Raw genomic sequence first — 24614 nt, forward strand, 5'->3', positions numbered from 1 at the left:
TACTTTCAATCACTTTTTTACTCACACTCAGTAGGAACTGAGGATTTAAAATGAAAACGAGTTGAACAGAATTTTAAAGTGTCAAAATCTCTAGAGAAGGCATTAAATAATATTACTAAGGCCCGATACTTTCACCTTCGAATAAATTTTGACTATGTTGAATAAGTACCGTCAAACGGAGTGAAGTGAATCCAAAATCGAGGTATCAGTGCGAGCGGGCTGGCGTTTATAATATAGATTCTATGATCCTTTTGCTATCGATCGGCCTATTTACCAAAGTTTTTGGCTGCACAGTTTTTGAAATTTTTTTTGTTGAAGTGCGATCACATTTTAAAAATCAATGGATATTCACTTTAACTATACGAGGATCCGAGGATGGATGTGGATCAGATGAAATGAAAAAAAAATGTGTTTTGAATCCTTAGTCCAACAAGTGCTGTGTAATCAGAACTAGAATCATTGAGAAAATATAAAAACCCTTATTCTTTCTGTGTAAAACTAAACATGTTTTGTTTCAAAACAAAATACAATAAACAAAGAAAATAAATTTCTAACGAACATATAAACAGTCTTTTGAATTAAGGCACTGGCGCAGCTAGGGAAGTGGGCAACTCCCTCCCAAATTCAAACATTGTCAGAAGCCTGTCCAACAGGTTCGTACACACTACGGAAATAAGAAGCAAAAAGATTACATACGTCCTCAGCTCCCTATGCTATAGTCATTATATTTCATTGTGCAGGGTACAGAAGAATCCTTTTTACAATTAGATACATAGTTCCAAAAAAGTCCTTATTTGTTCCTGCACAGCATCAATATATAGCTTATAATCATTATGTATTATGTCTTTACTCTTAAATCTCAAGTGTCTAAACTTTTCATAATAATATTCACAACCGAACTTCTTCCATTTTCTGTGAAATTTATTCTTCAGTTTAATTACATCGATAGTTGTATTGGAAAAATAAGACGGATATTTTCTATTTTTGATCCTAACTTTCGGAACAAACAACTCTGTACCCTGCTTAAGAATTTCGTAGAAAACGGAAACGGCCTGTTCAACAGAGATATCAAAGATATTGTCCCAGTCTTTAGAAAGAAAAAAATTATTCAGTTCAGTGTAATCACCCCTCCTGAAATTAGAAAATATGAAACCGATAATTTAAACTTCTTTAGCCTAGAAAAAGGAACATAAAATTCAACTGGTGGATGGTGAGAATCTTGATCGACCAAGGGAATGATACTCTGCATCAAACTGGCAGGTTTCGTTCTCGAACAGAAAATCAAATCCAACATTCTATTATAGTATTCAGAGGAATATAGAAATTGTTACACTCACTAGACATCTTTCAACATCTTTCTCTCCAGAGCAAGGAACACCACAAGGATCTCCACTTGCACAACATCCAACCGACACCGAGCAGCAATCAACACTCCACCCCCGGATTTCTTGTTTTTAATAGTAGCGGCACTTTCCCGGTCACGACGAAAAATCCTGTACACAGACAGATCACAAACCTCCGCATCCGAGACACCACCATCAAGATTAGATTCAGTTATCAGGTATAGGTCTGCATTCATGTTTGAAACATTCAATTTGAAAGTTGTCAATTTGGAACGTAGACCGTTAACATTCTGTCCATATATAAACAACCTATCCATAAAGTGAGACCGGCTAGGTAATGAGCTAATACTGCGGTGTAGAGGTCCTACAACTTCTCTAACGAGTCCTGGTTCTTAATGAAGAAAATCCTAGAGGAATCGGTTTTCCTGCAGAATATAAAACCATTCTTAGACCAGACATACTTATAGTGCTTAGTCTTTGCAACCTGTCGGGTCTCCCTGAATAAGATTTTGTTAGCTAGAGTGAGATGCTCATTGATATAAACTTCATCCGAAACACCTTCGATTGATAATTTTGATGAACGGCCATTCCTGATGCGCTTTGTTTTCGCTGCCATCAAAAAACGGTCTCTTTCCTTCCTAGAATTAAATTTAACGATAATATTTTTGGTTTTACTTTTAGGGGCTTTCTGATTAGACTGCACTCTGTGAACATAGTCGATAGTACCGGAATCCACAGCACAGCCAATGTGCTCACCAATTTTTTCAACCAAGCGATGTAAATCCTCCCCACTCCTTTCTGGGACACCCTGTATCTCAACATTATTAAGACGAGAAACCTGTTCCAAATCGTTCATTTTAACCTGTAGATCGTTGATTTCACCTTTCATCTTCTTGTTCTCCTCATAGAGCTGGTCAGTTTTCCGTGTGTATTCGTTCAATCTTTTAATTTCCTTCTCGAACTCGGAAATTTTATTGCTACAGAAATCGACAGACTGCAGGAGCACAACCTGTGACTCACGAATCTTAGCAAGTTCCTCACGTATCTTCTCAAGAGCATGTGACGCTGAGTCACCAGTATTATGATGCGATCGAGGTGTCGTGGGTTCTTCAACAGATGTACGTTGTGTACCCTGACAATCTAAACATGTCCACGTGACACCCTCGCAACGCAAATTATCGAGCATATTGCTGGCGATGTTGACACACTGACCATGATAAAATCCGGCACAAAAACTACTACATTGCAGACCTGGATTCTTTCTGTTTACTGGTTTTGTACAGATTTTGCACGATCGATCAGCCATTTTGACACTCAAAACCGGAAAATTATCGGGAATAGTGTTAAATAAAATGACTATAAAGTAAGCACTCGAGTACTGAACAATTTTCAAATTTTCTTCTAATCTGATTCTGGAGAATTAGATCTCGATATAGGAGCTCCTGAACAACGCTCCGTCACATCTGAAGACACATGTATAATGTGTAATTGATAATATAAGAGTTCACTTGAGTAATAGTCCAAGAGCCAGAGCCAAAAAAAGTCTCTGAATTTCTTAAGCCTGGTTTTTTCTCAGGTGATTACAATCATAATATACATACATTAAAATGCTGCAGTCAGTCAAGTGGATGTTAGAACATGTGCCTCTGGTGCGCGGTCAAACATGTCGTGATTACCGACATAACAAAATCAATTTCTTAAGGCTGAAACTTTATAAACTTTTGTATTTTGGTATTTAAATCAAAATTATGATAGTCAGTCAGCGTCCGATCGGGACAGAGCTGGTCAGTCAGCTTTAATGTGCGTAGACTGGACTGGACGTGTGACTGGAAAGCATCAAAGGATGATTAATGTCAGTAGAATGCATCAAGAATTGGGAAATTCAGTTTGCAATGCTCTTCCTGGACTGCATGCTTTGACTGGATGTGATTTTAACCCAGCTTTTTACAGGAAAGGTAAAAAAAACCTCTGCAGATAATTAAGCAAAGCGAAGATTTTCAAAAAACATTCGCTGACCTTGAACTTGTAGATGCAAGCAACTAAAATAACATGTTCAATAAGGTTCAAGAATTTGCCATTTATACGGCTTGAAAAAAATTAAATCAATTGACGAGGCAAGATTCGTTTTATTTTCACAGACGTATAAATGTTTAAGCACCACAAATCATCCTTTTAAAATTAAAATAAAGAATATAGATGGGTCGAGTATGCCACCATGCCAATCGGAATTGATGCAGCAGTTCTTAAGAGTGAGCTTCATTTCAAATATTTGGCGTAATGCTCACCGTCAAATTCCAACGGAGCTATCTCCTACAGACTACGGGTGGAAATTGGTGGATGAGAAATATGACTTTGATTGGTTCAAAGGTGACCAATTACCAGAACTTGTACAAGATGTCATTATTCCACCTCTACAAGAAAATACAGGTATAGAAATATCTTTATCTGGATTAAACAATCACAAAAATACTTTTTTTACTGAATTTTATTTATTTTTCAGATTCTGCAACACCCGAGCTCGACTTGTCAGATCACGATAGTGAAAATGATGATATGGATTCAGATGAAGATTCAGATTATGAATCATGTGATGATTCTTTATAGCTTGTTATCGTTAATGAATTAAATAAATATTAGAAATGTTTGAAAATCAATGAGTTCTTACTTGTGCGTATACCCACGTTCGTTAAGTATCTTGTTGATTTTGAACGAATTTTATTTCTGAGATTTTAAAGAACAGTTGCTCATTAAAATAAATGTGTTATACTTTGAATGAGTATGATGTAATATCTATAGGGAGCGAAAAAATTTAATTTCTTATCCACTGACTGACGGGCGTTGGTCTACGGAATGGCCGACTGACCATTTTATTTATCAATAATATAGTCAGTAGTAGTAACAAAAAAAATTTCACGCTCAATAAACGAATTGCATCCTTATAAACGACGCTACGCACATTGAAGCTGACTGACCAGCTGTGTCCCGATCGGACGTTGACTGACTATCATAATTTTGATTTACATACCAAAATACAAAAGTTTATAAAGTTTCAGCCTTAAGAAATTGATTTTGTTATGTCGGTTATCACGACATGTTTGACCGCGCACCAGACCAGAGGCACATGTTCTAACATCCACTTGACTGACCGCAGCATTTTATTGTATATTATGATTGTAATCACCTGAGAAAAAACCAGGCTTAAGAAATTCAGAGACTTTTTTTGGCTCTGGCTCTCCGTCTATAAGTATCATGATTTAGAAAAGACAGATGAGAAAAGATGAACTTTCAGGAAATATGTGAGAAAACCGTATAAGTATAAACTATGTCTAATTGATGAACAAGTACGATAGTGGAAAGCAATTCAGTTTTTCTTGATACATTTATAATAGTAAGTATGATATTTCAAAAAGTACCTTCAGACTTGTCAGAAATGTGCTGAAAACCGATCTATTATTTCAATTCTCAACTCAGAAAGGCTGGGTATATAAAATAATTTTTCATTATTACATGTGCTTCTTTATAACTTTTCTCGTAACATAATCAGTTTCCATTGAAATGTTCAACACATACCCTAGAAAATTCAGCAAAAGAAGTTGGTGTATATGTCAACAATTAACTTGAGGCACATCAACTACCTGCATGTACTTTGTAAAATAAGGAGACTATAGAGAAGGAAACAATCCTAGTATGCAAGGGTTCATCAACATAAGTCCAGCCTGTTCTCTTGTTAAAGTTTTTCAAGGATGTCCTTGTTCTTCTTCAACAGATTAGTAGAAAATTCCTTCCAATTAATTTTTGTTTTTAGGTATATTGTTTCCGGATAAGAGGTTTAATTCCAGGTACTGCAGGAAAACACTATCCTATAATGGCTAACTGTTATTGGAACTTCCAAGAGAAGTGTCTCGACTAGAAGTTTAGTAGGAAAGTACCATTAATGAGCTTAGTGAAAGAAATAAAATGGTGCAGTCATTATTCAAATCAATATGGATATGTTGAGTACGAAAAATTTATCATATGGCTCAGTTCTATAAGTTGGTTTGATAGAGTGAAACCAATGTCGTAATGAACACCTAATGAAAAAAACTGTAGTAGCTTAATGATTCCTGACAACACAGAAGCTTATCATTAAAAGGGTTAGTTAAAAGAGATAATTGAAAAGAATTTGAATCAATGTAACCATACCATCCCAATTGTAGCCTCTCATTAATGTTCTATAACTGTATCTTTTCATACATATAAGTAATTAGCAGTCCCGTGTTTCAATATTGCCTTAAAATTATGCTGTCATAATATAGGTCAAAATATTTAAAATGTAGTATTATTTTTTGATATACAGGGTGTCCCGTAAAGACCTCGTCAAACGAAAACGGAAAGTAGATCAGAATGTGCTCTACCTGATGTGAAAAATTCGTTCATATGAAAGTCTCACAGTTCTCGAGATATTTGTTGTTTTATTAAAATGTTGAATTTTTTAACTCAAAATGCTTTCTCTCTTGCGGAAGCTACAATTAAATACTTTTCGAATCAGTTTTTTTCCGTAAATTTTGTTGAATGATTACTTCAATTCATGCAATGAAAAATACCACAAAATATTATACAGGGATTTTGAAAAACAAAATTGAAATTCATGTTCTGAAGGAAGTGTTTTTTTGTGCTTGATTCTATCTGACGTGGTATAAAAAAAAGACACTAGACCTTTTCTGCATATTACGTTGAGAAGTTGCCTATTTTGTGAGGATTCCGAAAAGGTAATATACAAATAATAATAATAATAACTGTCATTTATTGACCACAGTCAAAGGCCATCGACCAAAGTCCTTCAGCCTTGTACATTTAGATACATCGATGTAGCAAAAAAAAAAAAGGTTAGTCTATTATATATTAAATTAGGTTAATTTTTTATTGATCTACATAGCCATGGACGTGAGACTGTCCATGATTGTTTGGTCTGGAAATTTTCTAAGTGGGTTGCTCGCTGTATCTCTGTGGAACATGCCATATATATCCTCCAGTTCTTTGACCCGATTGAAAAATCTGCCATTTAAAATTTTCAGTCTTTCTATTATTGGCTGTATTTTGGTCTTTCTGTAGAGTAGTTCATTGGATGGATTGTGTAATTTATTGAGGTGTCTCATTCGTGTTATTGTTCTCAGAGATGTTCTCTCCCCTACCTCTAGATTTTTTAATACCGAATTTGTGGCATTTGCATATAATGTATGCCCGTACTCCAGAATTGGTCTGCAAACTGTTTTGTATATTTTTGTGGCATTTTCAATGCTTATTCCTTCGTTCTTGTAGGTGAGACATTTGAAATGTTTCGCTCTCGCAATTGTTTTTTTCTTGGAGAGGTTTGATTGAAGCTTCATATTCAGTTTACAGTCGATTTGTATGCCAAGGTACTTTATTGACGGAGACGGAGTTATATTTCTACTGTCTATCTGAACTAGAGGAGAACTTGGTCTGATCTTGTGGTTGAAGATTATGAATTTAGATTTTTCAGGGTTGGGATGTAGCCTCCATTTGTAAAACCAGGTTATCAATCGGTCCATGTAAAGCTGTAATGCCTTTATGCACTTAGCTACGGTTTTTCCATGCGAGATTATAATGGTGTCATCGGCATATTGCAGGAGATACTGATCTTTGCTATTGTTCTCAGGTATGTCATAGCAGAAAATATTAAAGAGCAAAGGGGAAAGGGGTGAACTCTGTGGTGTACCCTGTTCTGGTGAGAATGAGGTGGATGTTGTCTCATTGATTTTTACACAGAGTTTCCTTTCTTCCAGAAAACTTTTCACCATTTTTATTAAATAGTTCGGAGTATTGAGTTTGTGTAACTTAAAAATTAGGCCCTTATGCCACACGCTGTCGAATGCCTTGTTGATGTCCAAACTAACAGCAGCTGTCTGTTTCCGGGTTCTTTGGGCGTTTTGTGTGTTGGATACAAATATAGTAAGAGGATGAATTGTTGACTTTTTTGAGCGGAATCCAAATTGGCTCTTTGGGATAGCGTTCTTAATTTTCTCTTCCAGTCTTCTTTTAATTATTTTTTCAAGAAGTTTTCCCAGTACAGGCAGCAGTGTTATGGGTCTATAATTTTGTATTTTATGATGGTCTGTACCGTGTTTGGCAATGGTGATTATGGTGCCCTTTTTCCATATTTCTGGGAATACTCCGGACCTCAAACAGTATTCATACATCTGAATAATTTTGGCATGTATTTCCTTGTCTAAGGTAATATACAGGTGATAACATTCTTCACGAAAAAAGATATTTGAATGTTTATCGAAAATGGAGCATTTCTGTGAAAAACTGATTTTGTCGCCTTTTCCACAAATTCTTTTATATACACCCTGTATACCTTAAAATATTCTCTCTATACTGATATATCTTGAACCGAGATGAATGAGAAATACTCAACAATCATCCTATATCATTCAAATAGGAATTATTAGCTCACTAATCAAAAATGTATTGATATAATGACAATAATGAAATTGAATACGGAATGTATAGCCTAAGCGTCCAAAGCAGATAAGACAAATTTCAATATGAGAATGGATCATCGTTATAAATCAAAATGAAAAATTACTGGAAAAGCTGGAGAAGGGAGCATTGAAGTCAAACAGGGCGAAATAATATGCATATGTGGGATCCAAAGAAAAAATGTATTTCATGATGAAAGCAAAAAACAGAAAATAATTAATTATTTTGTGCATGTTGTTGCCAATTTGTCAGTGCAAAGAGAGATCCCTTGTCGCTTCGGCTTTTTAAGTAGCATATTAAAATATTGGACATGAATAACTTTTCTCAGATTCAGAAAACAACTCAGCAAATCTTTCCGACAATCACTAGTCCGTTTTTGATATTTTTCAGCTTGTCGATATCTCTATGAATAGGGATTTTTCGTTCAAAATATCTAAATCAACCTTTGAATCCTGGCATCTTCTTGTATTGTAGACCTGAAAAATATTGCACGTGATTTTGAATTCTATCGAGCGAATTTCGAATAAGGATCTGCAAAATGAATTGAATACTTATTAATTATATAGACTGAACATTCAAATTTCAGTTTTCGAAATAACGCATTTCAAACGTGCAGCATTTTCTACATTGACAAACTTATTTATAAAGTACCAATACCTTTTAAAAGTCTTCCCAGTGCTCACTAATGACGAAGTTAATCTTTCCTAACGATTATTCAGATTATTCTGAATAATTTACGTCGTTAAGCTACGCCACTGCTAAAGACACCAGTTCTGTCAATTATTTAGCTTGACATAAGCGTCCAATGACGTCATAATTTTCCCGACGAACTGGTGACCTGCGCCTCCTTTCCTATATCTTCTTGTGCCCGACCATCATTTCTCTCTTTCTATAAAAAAAAGCCAATTTCATGCTGACATTGCTCAGTCCATGTCTCTATGTCTATGGCGGGAAAACACGGTTGATCCATTTCACCCCGTTTGACGGTATCTGTCGAATAATTTTTATCTGAAGGATGCCTTATTTCGGTGCTTTCACATGAAATTATTTGACGAATAGTAATTCTATAAAAACACGGTATACTACTTTTCACTGATTAATGTACAATAAGATACCGCATTGAAGAAATTGTCATGATTCCAACTATAAAGCGAATATTCCGTGAAAATCACACAAAGAATAACCATACATCCAGAATCTAAAAAATTATATCTATAATGACGTACCAACATTAGATCTCTGTTCATATTTGAAAATATCTGAAAGTGAATAGTCTGCATTTTTACTTATCCTACGAATATGACTTATCTATCGAATAAATTTAGTTATTCGCAGGTGAAAGTACCGGGCCTAAAGGAATAAAAACAGGACCGCAATTCGAAAAAATTGCATGAAAGATTAATTCATCCAGTTCGTATTCTCTTCTCACAAATATGCCATGCAAAGTGAAAATTGGATTCCTTAGAAAAAAAACATAGTTTCTAATGGCAATGACGAAATTTTTGTAAGGGATGTAGATTTTGGGGCATGAAAGAAAAATCATGATATTCTGAGTACTGCCCTAAAAATATGGATATTTAATCAGCCGTTTGAAAGAACTTTCTGAAGTGAACAAAACCATAAAATTTGATCGAAATCGGACCTTGCATTCCAGAGTTATGGCTATCGCAAATTTATGTTCATGAATCACCCCGTATCACCGAAACTAGCCTTAGGTTACAAAACAGGCAAGTTTTCTGAAAGGCCTGGATTACCTGCATTCACCATCAGGCTATGGCCAACAACTCATGAAACACCCTGTATACCCAATATAATTTTCTGTTTTATATCGGAAGATGACAATAATTAGGTTTACGACAGGTTTCCGAGCAGCTTCGAAACCGATTAAAATAAAATTGAAAATAAATACGCAGATCCATTTCGTGGGAATGCAGTTAAGATATCAGACGTGTTGCAATGGTGGTTTACATTTAATTTATCAAATAATTATTAAACAACATGATATTCGTATTTCATCATCTGAACTATTTTGATATACGAGTAATTCAAATCAATCCATAACATTTCATCTTGAACTCGAATATAGAAGACCGGTTCATCATTGAAAGCAAATAAAACAAATCGTGAAATTTAAGAGTAGTGCTCTCAGAAGTGTGTAGTTTGAATCTTCAGTATGATGTCTACGCCAAGAGATATCAAAAATGCGGAAAATGGAAAAGAAGGACACCCTGCCAGTCCATTGCCTAGTCCTCCTGATCAAGTGAGTCTCTTTTCTCAACTCTTTGAAAATCTAAAGAATGAACAATTGATGTGGCTAAATAAATGTTTGCATCACTGACTATCAAAAATGAAATATTTTTCAAAACCAACAGGAATGGGTACAATGTATTTTTCTCATTTCCTTATTATGGAAAACTATTGATTCCTCAGCTCTACCGTTGGTTAGATTGGAAATATTTCGGAAACATGTTTCAAACAATCATTAAGGAAAGACGTTTGAATCTCGCAAGACTCGAGCTTGCACTAAAGCTTAAATAATATTTTGAAAAATCAAAAAAAATACCCAGCAAATCCTGCAATAAATCCTCACAAAAAATGTTCCGTGCATATCAATGATCTTAAATTTGGGGCTAGTTTCGGCTAATTCCGTGATGATAACTCCGCTTAACTCAAACTAAGATTAAAATTAAAACAAACTCTTTTCAACATTGACGTCTGCTTTGTCTATGAAGTGAAGTAAGGAGAGTAAAGAAACCACAAAAAACAGCGACATTCAATTTAAAATTGAATTGAATAAAATTAAAATGCGTCATTGACGACACGCACTCAACCAGTTTCAGTCACAGGGAAGTTAATGAGAATTACTATAGTAGAAATGCGACTTCACAATGTTGATTTAAAACAAAAAAGGCCACCAGTACTAATTGGAGAGTGTGCTTTGTCCGCAACATCGCATATTGGGGGTGTTTACCCAGTTTACCCAATTTGCACTCTATATTTGAGGTGTTTAGAGCAATAGCACCAACTACAAGTTTCGTGAAATTGAGTTAACAGTAAGTAGGAACGGCCTACAAAATCATATAAATTTAAACTCAATTTCAGAAAAATTGTGGCTTGAGCCTCTTTTGCTCTGAATGCCTCATTTGTGTCTTTAACCTTATCAGAATCAGGTATGAGAAATAAATACCTATTGTACCTAATATTGTACAATAAACAATTACACATACCATTTTCACAACCAAAAGTAAAGTATTTGTTCAATTTTGCAATACTTATTCTGCCCTCATTCTCAAAAGGATATTTAAACAACTAAATAGATACTAATTACTTCATTCAAGATTGATGTGTTTCATACAATTCGAAATATAAGAAGAAAACGAAATTCTCTACCTCTTATCTTAAATCTTCATTACAATTCATGGTTCATGGTCCAGCAAGAAGAAAAATCAGGGCTGTAATGATTGATACCAATAAATTGAGTGTTGTGAAAAATCTTAAAACTGTCTCGTAACATTAGTCACAAATTTTTTTAGTAACCCCTGTTTAGATGCAGCAGCTCAATGAAAACAACTGAATGGAAATGTTCAATTTTTTTCATTTCAAATTTTTGAATACTCATTATACGCCTTCTATGTCTGTCACAAACTTCTTTCAACAATTTGTGCCCTCTCTCTACTTCAGTGAAAGGTGATTTTTTCTAGCTCAGTATCTAACATAATAATTTCAAGTTCTCTCGTTGATTATTCAAATAAATTGCATGTTGGATTTTGAAGAGTGTGAAAGTTGTTCGACTTCAATCACCTAATTTTATATTGAGTAGGTATGTTGAAACTTGAACATTACGAATGTGGAAAAATGGGAGGGATGAGTAGACCAAGAAATTATTATACAATGAGATAGTCATTATTCCCATAGGTTCTTCAGTTAAATACTAATTATATAAATACTTTTACTCCATGTCAATTTATTAATTAATTGAACATTACGAAGGTGCAAAAATGGGAGGGATGAGTAGATCAAGAAATAACAATGAGATAGTCATTATTCCGATAGGTTCTTTAGTTAAAAACTAATTATATAACTACTTCACTGTATGTCAATCAATTAATTAATGTTTATTCATTCACAAAAATTTTCTTTCTGTATTCACTCAACTTGACGCATTCACAGAACGAAACACGAATAGTCACAGCACCAATATCACTATAGTCTATAATTATTATTATTATTATTATTAAATGGAATTAAAGAGTTGAGGCAGAAGCCTATGAACTCAAAGAAAAGTAAAAACTAGAACATGCAAATACAGGAAATAGAAAACAATAAGAAAACAAGAACCAGCAGCAAAAATAAAATGGAATGCTCAGATGCGAAACCCGTTGTTGAACCAGGCGTCAAGTCTGTTCCTGAAGGAATTGACCGAGGGTGCGTTCACGACGTCACTGGGGAGTCTATTCCAAACACTGAACACCCTATTAGAGATAAAATGTTCGCGACACTTTGCACGAAAACACTCACGCTTAAGTTTTAGGCTGTGACCACGCAGATTGTTTGTATTCAGTTGGTATAAATGTGAGATGTCGGTACCGAACATTCCACGGAGCGCACGAAAAGTTATAATCAAATCCCCGCGCAGCCGTCGATCCTCCGCTGAAGACAGCCCCATCCGATCCAGCCTCTCCTGATACGATGGTCTGAAGACGCCATAAGGCAGACGAGTCACTCTGCGCTGAAATCCCTCCAGGAGCATCAGATCACCCCTGAGCCAAGGATGCCAAACAGGACCAGCAAATTCTAAAATTGGCCTCAGGTATGTTTTATAAATCTGGCCCATGGTAGCGATATCACACCCCCTAAAGGACCTCTGTATAATGAAAAGTGATCTCCTCGCCTTGCTAAGTGTTCTGGTTATGTGGCTTGACCAGGAGAGATCACTGGTGATGGTCACACCCAAGTCAACATGTGTGGTGCACCCCTCCACTCTAAGTCCATCAATATAATAGTTGTTTCGAGGGTTGTTTGCACCCAGATGGAGGACACGACACTTTGACTGGTTGAGGTGTATGAGCCATCGAGATGACCAGAGGCACACTCTATCAAGGTCTTCCTGGAGTTGTCCTTTGCAAGTCTCAGCCTCTCCAAAAAACTTGACATCGTCCGCATAGGACGCACTTGTTGAGGCAATGGAAGAAGTCAGATCCTTATATATGCTATAAATAGAAGAGGGCCGAGTACCGACCCCTGAGGCACGCCGCTAAGCACCTCCCTGGGCTCTGAATAAGCTTGTCCGACCTTCACTGAAAATGTTCTGTTGGTCAAAAATCCCTTGATCCAGTTGAGAAGTGCACCACGAACGCTAAAATTTTCCAATTTGAAGAGCAGATGAGATATTGGAACCTTATCAAAGGCTCTGGAGAAATCCAAAAAAATAACATCAATAGGTGTCCTCCCATTCAGTGCTGACTTCCATTTATCCAGACAAAATAATAAATTAGTAATTATGGATCGACCAGGGACAAAGCCATGCTGTGAATCAGGAATCTTCTTGTGAATAAAGAGGAAAGATGTTAGCTGCTCGGAAATAATTCTCTCTAAAATTTTACAGACTATTGATGTAAGACTAATTGGCCGATAATAATTGTTGGGATTGTGCCGGTTGCCCTTCTTAAAAATTGGTTTGACCCTCGCTTCACGCCAGGATAAGGGTAAATCACCAGAAGCAAGAGAAAAAGAGAATATCGACGCAAGAGGCACAGACAAGCTGGAAGCACATTCTGATAAAAATTTAGCACTGATATTATCGGGACCAGGTGAAGACGAAATCTTAAGAGATCTGAGTTGTCTTTCAACTTCTTCATGCGTGATCAAGATGTCTGAAATTGATGACTCATTACGGGGGGTCGTCAGCGGCGGCATCGGGCCCACAGGCTCAGACACAAAGGCTCCAGAGAAGCGAGATGCAATGGACTCTGCCGTCTCTGGAACTGAGCAAACCACCACTCTCCGCAGAACTAATTGAGGGGATGGACACCTTACTGTTGAGACATTGGCGTGTAAACTTAAAAAATTTCTTTTTGTTGATAGATTTCGAGCTGTTAATGTAAGAAATTTTAGCTCTTCTAATCGACTGCGACAAGGAGTTGAATAACTGTCGATGCTGTTTAAATATAGCTTCACTCTTGCTTCGAATGTATCGTCGCCAAAGGCTCCTTTTATATTTTATTGTTCGCAATAGATGGTTATCGATCCATGGTTTGAGTTTATTAGTAACTGACTCCACGATGTATCTATAAATCTTTGCACAGCACGTTTTGTAGCGCCGGATTTAGTTTAAGTTAATCTTGAAACCACAGCTTAATAAATAGAATATTTCAGAATGTTTAAAAAAGTTTTTTTTTTCTAGAATTCGCTGGGTGGAGTTCATGGAAATTTATTCATAACATAATCATATTATGTTCTAAAATGATTACAGATTCAATATGTTAAAAATATCAACAGAGACAAATCGCATAATAGTATCTATGTTCACTTCATCGGAACATCTCGATATAATTGTCAACTCTTTTGGCCAAACTCTAACTGTTCCTGAAATAACGGAGGATGCTGTGATCAAGTCCTTAAAAAAATGCAAGGCAAATAGGACAGCGGGACCCGAAGGAGTTCCCTCGTTTCTGTTGAAGGACTGTGCGATCGTTTTGGTCAGGCCTCTGACTGTTATTTATAGACTGTCTCTCTCAAAACTTTCCTTTCCGACCATCTGGAAAGAGGGTAGAGCACTGGTTCTTAACCGGTGGTCCGCAGACCACTGGTGGTCCCTGGAAGCACCTGAAGTGGTCCGCGAAGCCAACCGACATGACATAGGGTTGAACCACACTGAAGAGCACTTATTGATAACAATTATTTTATATTAGTTTTTAGAAAAATGCCACCAAAACGAAAATATGACGGGTGTTATAATGAACTGGGTTTCTTCAATAGAAAATATGGGGAGACTAGACCCCAATGCTCTCTTTTTTCATCGGCATATTTATGCGAGCAGGGGTTTTCGATTCTACTGGTAAATAAAAACAAGAATCAAAATCCGTTGGATGCCAGTGCCGACATGCCAGTTTGGCATTAAGTACCTAGCACTGAACGAAGGATTCATAAATTGGTGAAGAGTATGCAGTGAAAAAAATCGCATTGAAATAATAAAGCTTCTGGTAAAACTTCGATTTATGCCCCACCTCAAATTTTAATAATTATTTTTCTATAAATTTACGTCCAGTTGCAGGAAAGTCCATTAAAATTTAATACTTCATTAAAATCTTAATCCTCCATTTTCCCCTTCAAAAATGACAGTTTTAAATTTTGATAGGACATCAAATCTTAATGGACTTTCCTGCAACTGGGCCAGAATTTCTTATAAGGAATCGAATGGTATTAGTCTCAATATGCGGAAACTTCTAGTTCGGCAGTTATGATTTTTTGAAATTTTTGTAAAGTGCTTTTTCTCGAATTCGACAAAGTGCCTACGTCAGATTTTTTTGCCGATTTTTTCCTGGATGCAAGAGAAGATACAAAATCTATTCGTACAACTATCAATCCCGGCAAACTTAATTTGAGAGAAACGATTTTTTGAAAATTTCATCAAAATACGGGCTATATCATTATATTATCATGAAAAATTATATTTTCACTTTTCGGTCCTTTAAACTTAAATTGAAATCGCCAAAAATGATACTTTCATGTATGAAATTGTTTTTTCACTGTCCTAACCCAACCTAACCTAACCTCAAAATAATTCAGTTCAATTTTTAGCCAAAATTGATCAATTATTCACATTTCTTCCAATGAATAACCTCAAAATCCCAATTGGTTGAGTTCTGTTGAGAAAAACATTCGAATTAATCGAGAATTACAGTGAACAAACACTCAAATGTCATAATTGAGTGCATTTAACGAACATTTCAAAAAATCATAGCTAATGAACTATAAATTTCCGCAGATTGAGATTACTACCATTCCATTTCTCATGAAAAATTCTATCTATATAAAAATAATCATCAAAATCTGAGGTGGGGCATAAATCGAAGTCGAGCCCGATTCAAATTTATTACTACAACAACCTTGTTTATTCATTCACAAAAATTGACATTTACGTACTCAATATTACCTCGGAACAGTTGGTGGTCCGTGACAAGACAACAATTTTGTCAAATGGTCCCTGATCACTAAAAGGTTAAGAACCACTGGGGTAGAGTGTGTCCTGTTTTCAAAAAGGGCAACAGGGTTAACATCGAAAATTACAGACCCATTGTTATTTTGAGCAACTTCAGTAAAGTTTTTGAGAGAGTGCTTTATGACATAATTTACTCACATGTAAGATGTCATATTTCTGACAGTCAGAATGGGTTCGTGAGGGGTCGATCAACCGTGACCAATTTAACTTGTTTGACTGAGTACATCACTGCAGCCTTGGATGAATCTTCTCAAGTCGATGTGGTTTATACAGATTTTTCGAAAGCGTTCGACCGACTAGATCATGGTATACTACTCCAGAAGTTATCAGCTTTTGGATTGAATCTCGGATTTTTGCGCTTCATGAAGTCATACCTCTCGGACAGAAAACTTTGGGTTCGGTGCTTCGGTTTTAGATCGAATACGTTCGTGGCGTCATCTGGTGTTCCACAGGGGTCTATTTTGGGGCCACTGTTGTTCATAATTTTCATCAACGATATTAGTCTGTATTTAGTGTGTTGTTTCCTCCTTTATGTAGATGATTTCAAATTATTTCGTCGTATTCTTTCGATTGAGGATTCTTGGGATCTTCAGGGTGACATAGATGGCTTGAATCGTTGGTGCAGGGATAACTTACTGCCCCTAAATATCGGAAAGTGTAACGTGTTATCATTCAGCCGTAAGAGAACAATGATTGAGTTTTCGTATAACGTTGACGGCCGTGTCCTTGGTAGGGTGGCGGAGTATAAGGACCTTGGAGTTCTGTTTGACCAGGGACTCAGTTTTGTACCATATGTGAGATCTATTGTTTCAAAAGGATTTCAAACGCTTGGTTTTATTTTGCGAAACTCAAGGTGGTTACAAGATAACAGGACACTTTTCACTTTGTTTAATGCTCTTGTGAGGTCAAGGCTCGAATATGGGTGCTTAATATGGAGCCCAGGGTACGATGTGCATGTCAATGGTTTAGAGAATGTACAGAGGCGATTTTTAAAGTATATATGTTTTCGAATTGACGGTGTTTATCCAAACAGGGGTACTGCACATGCAAATCTTTCAAGTAGATTTGAAGTTAATTCTCTAGAGCGACGGCGTACTTATTTAGGTATTCTGTTCCTGATGAAGATTTTATCCTCAGTAATTGATTGTCCGTACTTGCTTGCCCTTATAAATATTCATGTTCCTAGACTACCCGTGCGAAATATGACCACATTTTACCTACCTTTTCCACGTTCTAATGTACTTCTTTCGCCTCTGTATAGAATGCGTAGTGATTACATGTCCCATCAGAGCATTATGGATATATTTCATTGCAATCCATCTGATGTAAAAAGGGCTATTCTTGGTTACATTTTTTTTTATCGCCGAGTGAGCTTTTTTCTCCAATGGAGTTTTTTTTCAGCTCATGCTCTGCTTTGGATATTATAAAGGTGCTTATTGTTTGCTTAGTTTAGTTACGAATTGTACAGGAGGTTAAATTATCGTATTACTTTTTATTGTAAATTTCTCCCATTCTATAATTGGCCCAGGCTGTGGAATGGCGTATTACTTAAATAAATTAATAAATAATAAATGAATAATTTTGCACTAAGGAAGTGGAGTTGAGAAAATCGCAAACTTAACAATATGTGTATGTTAATGTCCACATTGTACATTGTACATCCTTGATCATTCTCCAAGAAGCTTTTGAATGCGATATATTTGAGTACTCCCTATGAGTAACTGTTACATTTCGCATAAATTGCAACTTTAATTATTGTTTGTATCAGAAATGGATAAACATCTAATTGCTGAGGATTTTTTGGTCATTTGGTTTTTTTTTTCAACTGGGTGAAATGTTTAGATCTATTGAGTTCGAATATCTACTTTTCAAACAAGGTGTATATGAATAGTTGTGAAAAATATTGAAACGGTCATTCCTTGCCCAAAAATAATGAGGTTCTTTCAAATGATGTTTTTTTTTAGAAGTTTCTGCTTAGCTGCAATTTTCAAAAATGGCACCTGAAAAACAATTCTTAATTGTTTTCTTAGAAACCACAAAATTTACAAAAATGCAATACGGCAAATGTCCTATGGGAGCTAGTAGACATTAAAAACATCTCGGTGGTGTTTTCATATCATTGCACTGAAAATTATATCACAGAAACAGTTCGATTCATTTCGAATGAATAAGTGGTAATTTCATGCTAAACGTAACGGTTTGCGAGAAAAATAATTTATCAACAGGAACGTTGTTGAGACTGAAGTCTTCGAACTTAAATTTACATAGTAGGCGGTCATCATCCTGATATTATGAGGAGAAACCATCCAAATTTTTTTTGCTTGCCTTGTATACAAAATTTCTTTTCGCTCAGTTTTCTGGTTTCTAAGAAAAAAATTGGGAATAACATTCTCGAGCTCTTTTTTCCTGACTATTCCAAATATGAAAACAGATCCAACCTAACGTTCATAGATTTTGAGTTATGAACGAAAATTGAGAATTTGTCATTTACAATGAAGCTGAATGACTCGCTTATTTGAACTCGAATTCGAAATCCGTTGTTACATTCTACAGGCACTTTTTATGGGGAATTCGAATATGATATGATATGATTTTGATCAAGTCAATTTCGAGATACGACAGGGATTTCTCATTTTTCAAACGTAAACTATAGTTGAAAGTTCTTTCATCTTGCTGCAATTTTTTTGCTGATTTCAAAAATATATTATATGCCGCTATTTACATGAATATAACATAAGAAAAAAAAATAATACTTTTTTCTACTTTTCGATTCTCTGTTGAATTATAAGTTGGCTGGCTTACCATCGCAACCGTCGAATATGCATCATCTTTTGTGAACCTGAGGCTCTATAATTGAAACCACTGAATGAATATTTCGATGATTAATTTGTCATCGTTTTGTTTTCGCGATGTTTAGCATCATAGACTTATAATACATGGACTCACTGTCACGTGACTTTTCAGTAGATCGAGAGGTTGGGTGCATTAAAGAGAGAAAAGCTTATGCGTTCTAATCGAATAAGAAAGAGATGAACTGATTCCGTGTGGGCAATGTCAAAATCATATGATGGATATAAACAACTATATGACGTAGACGTTGCCCACAAGGTGTTCATACGTTGATTTATTATTCACATTATATTTATTCTTGAATGAAACTCTCATAATTTTTATATTTTCCATTTCGAAGGAATGTTAAGGAATTCCTGTTTGCCTTGTCGGAAGTTTGTTGATATGAACATTTATTATGTAAAATTTTCAAAATTTTCGCAGACTTTGCCCACAAGGTGTTGATACGTTGATTATTATTCTCATTACATCTATTCTTGAATAAAACTCACATAATAAATAATAACAATAAACGCAATTTATTGACCAAAAGGCCAAATGGCCATCGACAGTATTAGTCCTACAGCCAGGTAAGTTTATAATAATGAAATGTGAGATTGCACAATATTTGGGGATTGATTGTTTGAAAATTCAAAATTTGTACAGATCAAAAAAAAAAAACAAACTCAATATATATATTATATTATTTCTTTTTGAAGTGGTTGAAGTGGTGGTCATTGATCGGCATCTTGCATGCTCACTCAGTGGGCAGGACTGTCTCTGAATTCCTCAAGATGTTCTCTGATAGTTTTTAGGGGGTATTTTGCTCTGGACTTGGAATGCTCGTTTCGTTGGTTTAAGTGCGGTTGTAGGATTTCCCAGTTGTGCAGTCTTTGTGCGAATTTCATGGAAAGTTTCCTCATTCTGTCTACTATAGGCTCGATTTTGAGTAGATCGTATAGCAGCGAGTTTGGAGGATTGTGTAAAGGATTATTGGGATGGCGAATTTTGGTTATTTTCCTCATTGCAGTTGTTTCTGCTATTTCAAGTTGCCTAATGGTTGGTCTTCTACAGCCCAAGTATAGATTGTGCCCATAATCGATAAGTGGTCTGCATATACTTTTATAGATAGTGGCAGCAGTCTGAGAGTTGATTCCCTTGTCTTTGTAGGTAAGGCTCAATGGCGGCTCTGGCATGAGAGCACATGAGCACGTGAACCCCCAAACAAAGTAACGCAAAATCAAATTTCTTCTCTTAATTAACCAATAAATTACCGTTCTTAAGTTACAATATTATTTTGTACCCAGTAACTATTTATGAATAATACGAAAATGTCGAACATGACCCAGCGACAAAGACTTAGCAGTGCTTTTCTCTACTCTTGCCGTCCACATACGTCGGTCGCACGTGCGAACGAGTAGGAGGGGTTTACGACGAATTGCTAGACAATTTTTATTAGCGGGCGGAGGGGGATGTACGCCGTTTTAACTTAAGCAGGAGCACAACTTCGCTGTGCACAAACGGTGAAATCTACGGATACCCCGTTTGGACTATTTATCCCTCGACACGCGACGTAATTCATTAGGTGAAGTAGAAATTATACGTTCATTGTTTGCATTATGAATGCAACAAAATTTGCTGTGGAATATTTAAAACAAAATTTTAATTCATTGAGTTATGAAGAAAAACTCCACGTTAAAAAAAATGGTAGACGAAAACCTGAACGGCATTACTTTTTTGCGCAGACAAATTTGAACAGTATGAAAACCGTTTTCCAATGCAGCATTTAGATACAACAGTGGACGCATATCCATCTTTTGATAAAATTAGGTTGAAAACCGAATAAGAGATTATTTACAGAAGACCTGATTTCAGAAATCTTAGCAGTGCTCTCAATTTGTTGAAACTTATCATTGAAAATAACCTATAACTGATATTTTCTGCCACTTTTTCCCTTCTCCAAATACTTGTGGATGACGACAGCTGAAGTAGAAAGAAGTTTTTCAACATTGAAGAGAATTAAGACCTTTGCAAGAAGTTCGATGAATGAAGAAAGACCTACGGCACTAGCGATGCTATCTATAGAAAAAAAATTTATTGAAAATTTACAAAATTTTAACGATGTGGTTATAGATAAGTTCGCTGCAAAGAAGGAAAAAAGAATGGATTTCATTTTCAAACACTGTACAGAATGTTGAACAATTATGTAAATTCGTGAACCTTTCTCATTCAATGAAATCATTGGCTTTTTTAATTTTGTGAACCCCTGCCTCTTAGGCCCACGAGCCGCCACTGGTAAGGCTGCGGAAAACTTCAGCTCGGGTAATTACCCCTTTTTTAACCAAGTTACTGTGGTATTTGAAATTCAGCTTTTGGTCTAATTGAAATCCTAAATATTTTAGGTTAGCTTTAGGCTGGATGCTGTGTTGGTAGATCGTGATGTTTGGCGAAGCACTCGTAATTTTGTGATTGAATATTATCAATTCGGTCTTGAGGGGGTTTAATCGTAGCTTCCATTTTTTCAGCCATTCCAGTGTAGCATCTGTTAGTCCTTGTAGAGCATTAATTACTTGTGGTAGGGTTCGGTTATGGGAAACTAAGGCTGTATCGTCCGCGAACTGGAGAACGTATTGGTGGAAGGCGCCGACCGAGGCAGGCATGTCATGGCAGTAGATGTTATAGAGAAGGGGTGACAGTGGTGAGCCCTGTGGGAGACCTTTTTCGATGGTGAAGGTTTGAGAAGTGCCGTTCCCTATTTTTACCCTTAACATTCTGGCAGTGAGGAAATCCTTTATGATTTTTATTAGATATGAGGGTTCATTGAGTCTTTTGAGTTTGTAGAGTAACCCCTTGTGCCACACACTGTCAAACGCCTTTTTGATATCTAAAAACAAAGCAGCGGATTTCAGGTTGCTCAGTTTGGCGGTTTGCACATTTGATGACAGTATTGTAAGTGGATGGAGGGTTGAGCAGTGCTCTCTGAAACCAAACTCACATATTTTTGGACATAATTCATTTCGAAGGAATGCTATGGAATTCCTATGTGTCTTCTCGGAAGCTTGTTGAAAATTTATTAAAGAAAATTTTCGCATAAACTTGTGTTCTATAACCTTTTGACAGCTTGCCCACAAACTCTCCATCTTATTCAACCTACCGACCTCTCTCTCACAGGCGGAGTCCAGGTTATTATAAGTCTATGTTTAGCATGCTTATCTAACGATGGCTCACAATTCGAACACTACCGTTGACAGAAGTACCTACTTTTCAACATCCTACTTTTTTAAAAATTATAATTACAGTTAACTATCGTATTTTATTTATATTATTGACTCTTTAAGTTTCCTCATAATCAGATGAAAGTCTTTTACTCTTTAAAGGATATCTATCATTCTTCTTTTGAAATATTTTATATTCTGAGCGGCTACACGCTTTGCCTTCGCTCTTAATTATAATAAATAGAAATAAATAAATAGAAAATAATTAATTCAACAGTCGGTGATTCCTATCACAGAAGGTTGTATGTGGAGTTCACGAACCATAATGCATTTTCAACGGTCGCCTTGGTTATGCCAACCTCTAATGAAAATTCAATAGTGAATCCAAAAGCAGGAAAAGGTATTGAATTTTTTTTCTTGTGTTATATTCATGTGAATAGAGACATATGAATCATTATTGAAATCAGCAAAAAAATTGCAGCAAGATAAAAGAACTTTCAACTATAGTTTACATTTAAAAAATCAGAAATCCCTGTCGTATCTCGAAATTGACTTGATCAAAAAATTTAAAACTATCATATTCGAATTCCTCATAAAAAAGTGTCTGTAGAATGCACCAACGGATTTCGAATACGAGTTCAAATAAGCGAGTTATTCAGCTTCATTGTAAATGACAATTTCTCAATTTTCGTTCATATCATAACTCAAAATCTATGAACGTTAGGATAAATCTGATTTCAGTTTTGGATTAGTCAAGAAAAAAGAGCTCGAGAATGTGTTTTCTTCTATACTTCATTCACATTTATTTTAGCAGTCGGTTGGCCATGGATATTTGACACATTGTACTCTGTATAGTACGAAAATGTGGGGTTATGAAGCTTGTCAAAACATTTTTGGGTTTTAAATCAACGCTATGTTGCCCGTTCTACGTTAAAGTTTGTGTTATTACGTATTTTATCACAATGTCGAATCTCTTCGGAAAATATGTGACGAACATAATTGAAGTTTATACAAACTGATTGAAGGCATACCAAATCCAGTTATTTGCATGGAAAATACAAGAGATCAGCATAATATCATAATATGTACTTGCTTGAGGAGAGTTAATGTTCGTTATCTTCTTTGGCTAAAGTTTGAATACGTTACATCAGTTGTAGATTTCAGAAATATTAACCCGAAGATGAAATGCATATGTTGCAGTGGTTGGGAATGGGTATCTCTCGAAGGAATTAACAGATAATTACTAGAATGTTGAATTCTTCAACAAAAATCATCTTGCATCAATATAAGTGAAAGGAAAAAAAGGAAGGTTCGATCAAGATGAACTTCACCTTTGAACAAAAAGTTCACATGAATAAACAATTAGCAGGACAACTGGTGCCTATTTGTGGGCTGTTCATCTTAATTAATTGATATAATGATAATAATTAGGTATTTATTGGTACCTTAAGACATTTACAATGTATAGGACAAGTCAAATGAAAAATAGAAAAATCAATTTTCGGGAACTTATTCTACGATGACATTCATCGAAAATCCTGCAGTGAACTTTTCGCAATAATTCACTCAAACATAAAATTCTCAAATGCCACCACTTTTTTGGGTCTCCCAATAGAAGTAAATTCTTTGTCATCCTCTTCATTCACAATCTTTCTGATTGTGGAAATATTCAGCTGAAATATAAGTCGTTTAGATTCAGGTGAAACATTATATAAATTCTCTTACATTGAATTATGTTCGCTACCGTCTGACGTATTGTGGATTTTAGAATATCAGGGTATAACTATTTGAATGAGCGGACCTGGATTCTAAATAGCACTTCCTGAAACCCTGTCTCTTTTTTCAATCACTTTCGGCATCTTCGTAATATTAATTGATATAAGTTGTGGCAACGGCGTTATGACATTAACGACATTTCATGAGTGCCAGCCTTACTCCGTTCTAGTTACAAAAACTTGATAACATTATTTCATGGCCAACCGACTGCTAAAATAAAAGTGAATGCAGTATAGCTGCTATAGTTCTCGAGATCCCTTCAGTAGACAACGAATTTTGCCCACCCTGTACTCTTCGCTCAGGGAGTCATGCGCCGGGAGCGTCATCGGGCGGGAGTCGAGAAAAGCTGTACGGTTACCAAATGTGTATATACGGACCATACGTCCATACGCCACATATCAGACGGTAGCGAACTTATTGAATGTAAGTAAAATTATATAATGCTCCAACTGAGTGAATCTAAACGATTTATACTTTAGCGAAATGTTTCCGTAGTCAGAAAGATTGTGAATGAAGAGGAGGACAAAGAATTTCTTTCTATTGGGAGACCCAAAAATTTTTGGCATTTGGGGACTTTATTTTAGGGTGAACGAACGCAAAAAGTTACTATAAGATTTTCGATTAATGTCATCGTAGAATAAGTTCTACAACGTTCATTTTTATATTTTTCATTTGACTTATCCTATACATTGTGAATGCCTTAAGGGATCCATAAATATATCAGTATTATTATATCAAAGCATTAAA

At 35.8% G+C, this 24614-nt stretch overlaps 2 protein-coding genes across 2 annotated transcripts in view; both read left to right on the forward strand.

Moving 5' to 3' along the window:
- Window positions 1-3085: 3085 nt before the first annotated feature.
- LOC123318084 lies at window positions 3086-3993 on the forward strand. The gene is made up of 2 exons (XM_044904782.1): window positions 3086-3770; window positions 3844-3993. Exons 1-2 carry the CDS (start codon window positions 3551-3553, stop codon window positions 3945-3947), a joined length of 324 nt encoding a protein of 107 aa, XP_044760717.1. The 5' UTR covers window positions 3086-3550; the 3' UTR covers window positions 3948-3993.
- Window positions 3994-9757: 5764 nt separating this feature from the next.
- Window positions 9758-24614, forward strand: part of LOC123318083 (protein henna) — a 53884-nt gene continuing 39027 nt past the window's right edge. The window contains exon 1 of the mRNA XM_044904780.1: window positions 9758-10086. Within this exon, the coding sequence (XP_044760715.1) occupies window positions 10000-10086 (87 nt within the window). The 5' untranslated portion in view covers window positions 9758-9999. The remainder of the gene's footprint in view (window positions 10087-24614) is intronic.

The sequence above is a fragment of the Coccinella septempunctata genome, chromosome 7, assembly GCF_907165205.1.
Source record: "Coccinella septempunctata chromosome 7, icCocSept1.1, whole genome shotgun sequence".
Taxonomy (NCBI): domain Eukaryota; kingdom Metazoa; phylum Arthropoda; class Insecta; order Coleoptera; family Coccinellidae; genus Coccinella; species Coccinella septempunctata.

What these genes read in the sequence shown, in the direction of transcription:
- LOC123318084 (XM_044904782.1), top strand. Translation starts at nt 3,551, where the DNA reads ATGCCACCATGCCAATCGGAATTGATGCAGCAGTTCTTAAGAGTGAGC. An exon ending in ACCTCTACAAGAAAATACAG is followed by an intron (nt 3,771 to 3,843) that starts GTATAGAAATAT and finishes TTTATTTTTCAG; the next exon opens with ATTCTGCAACACCCGAGCTC.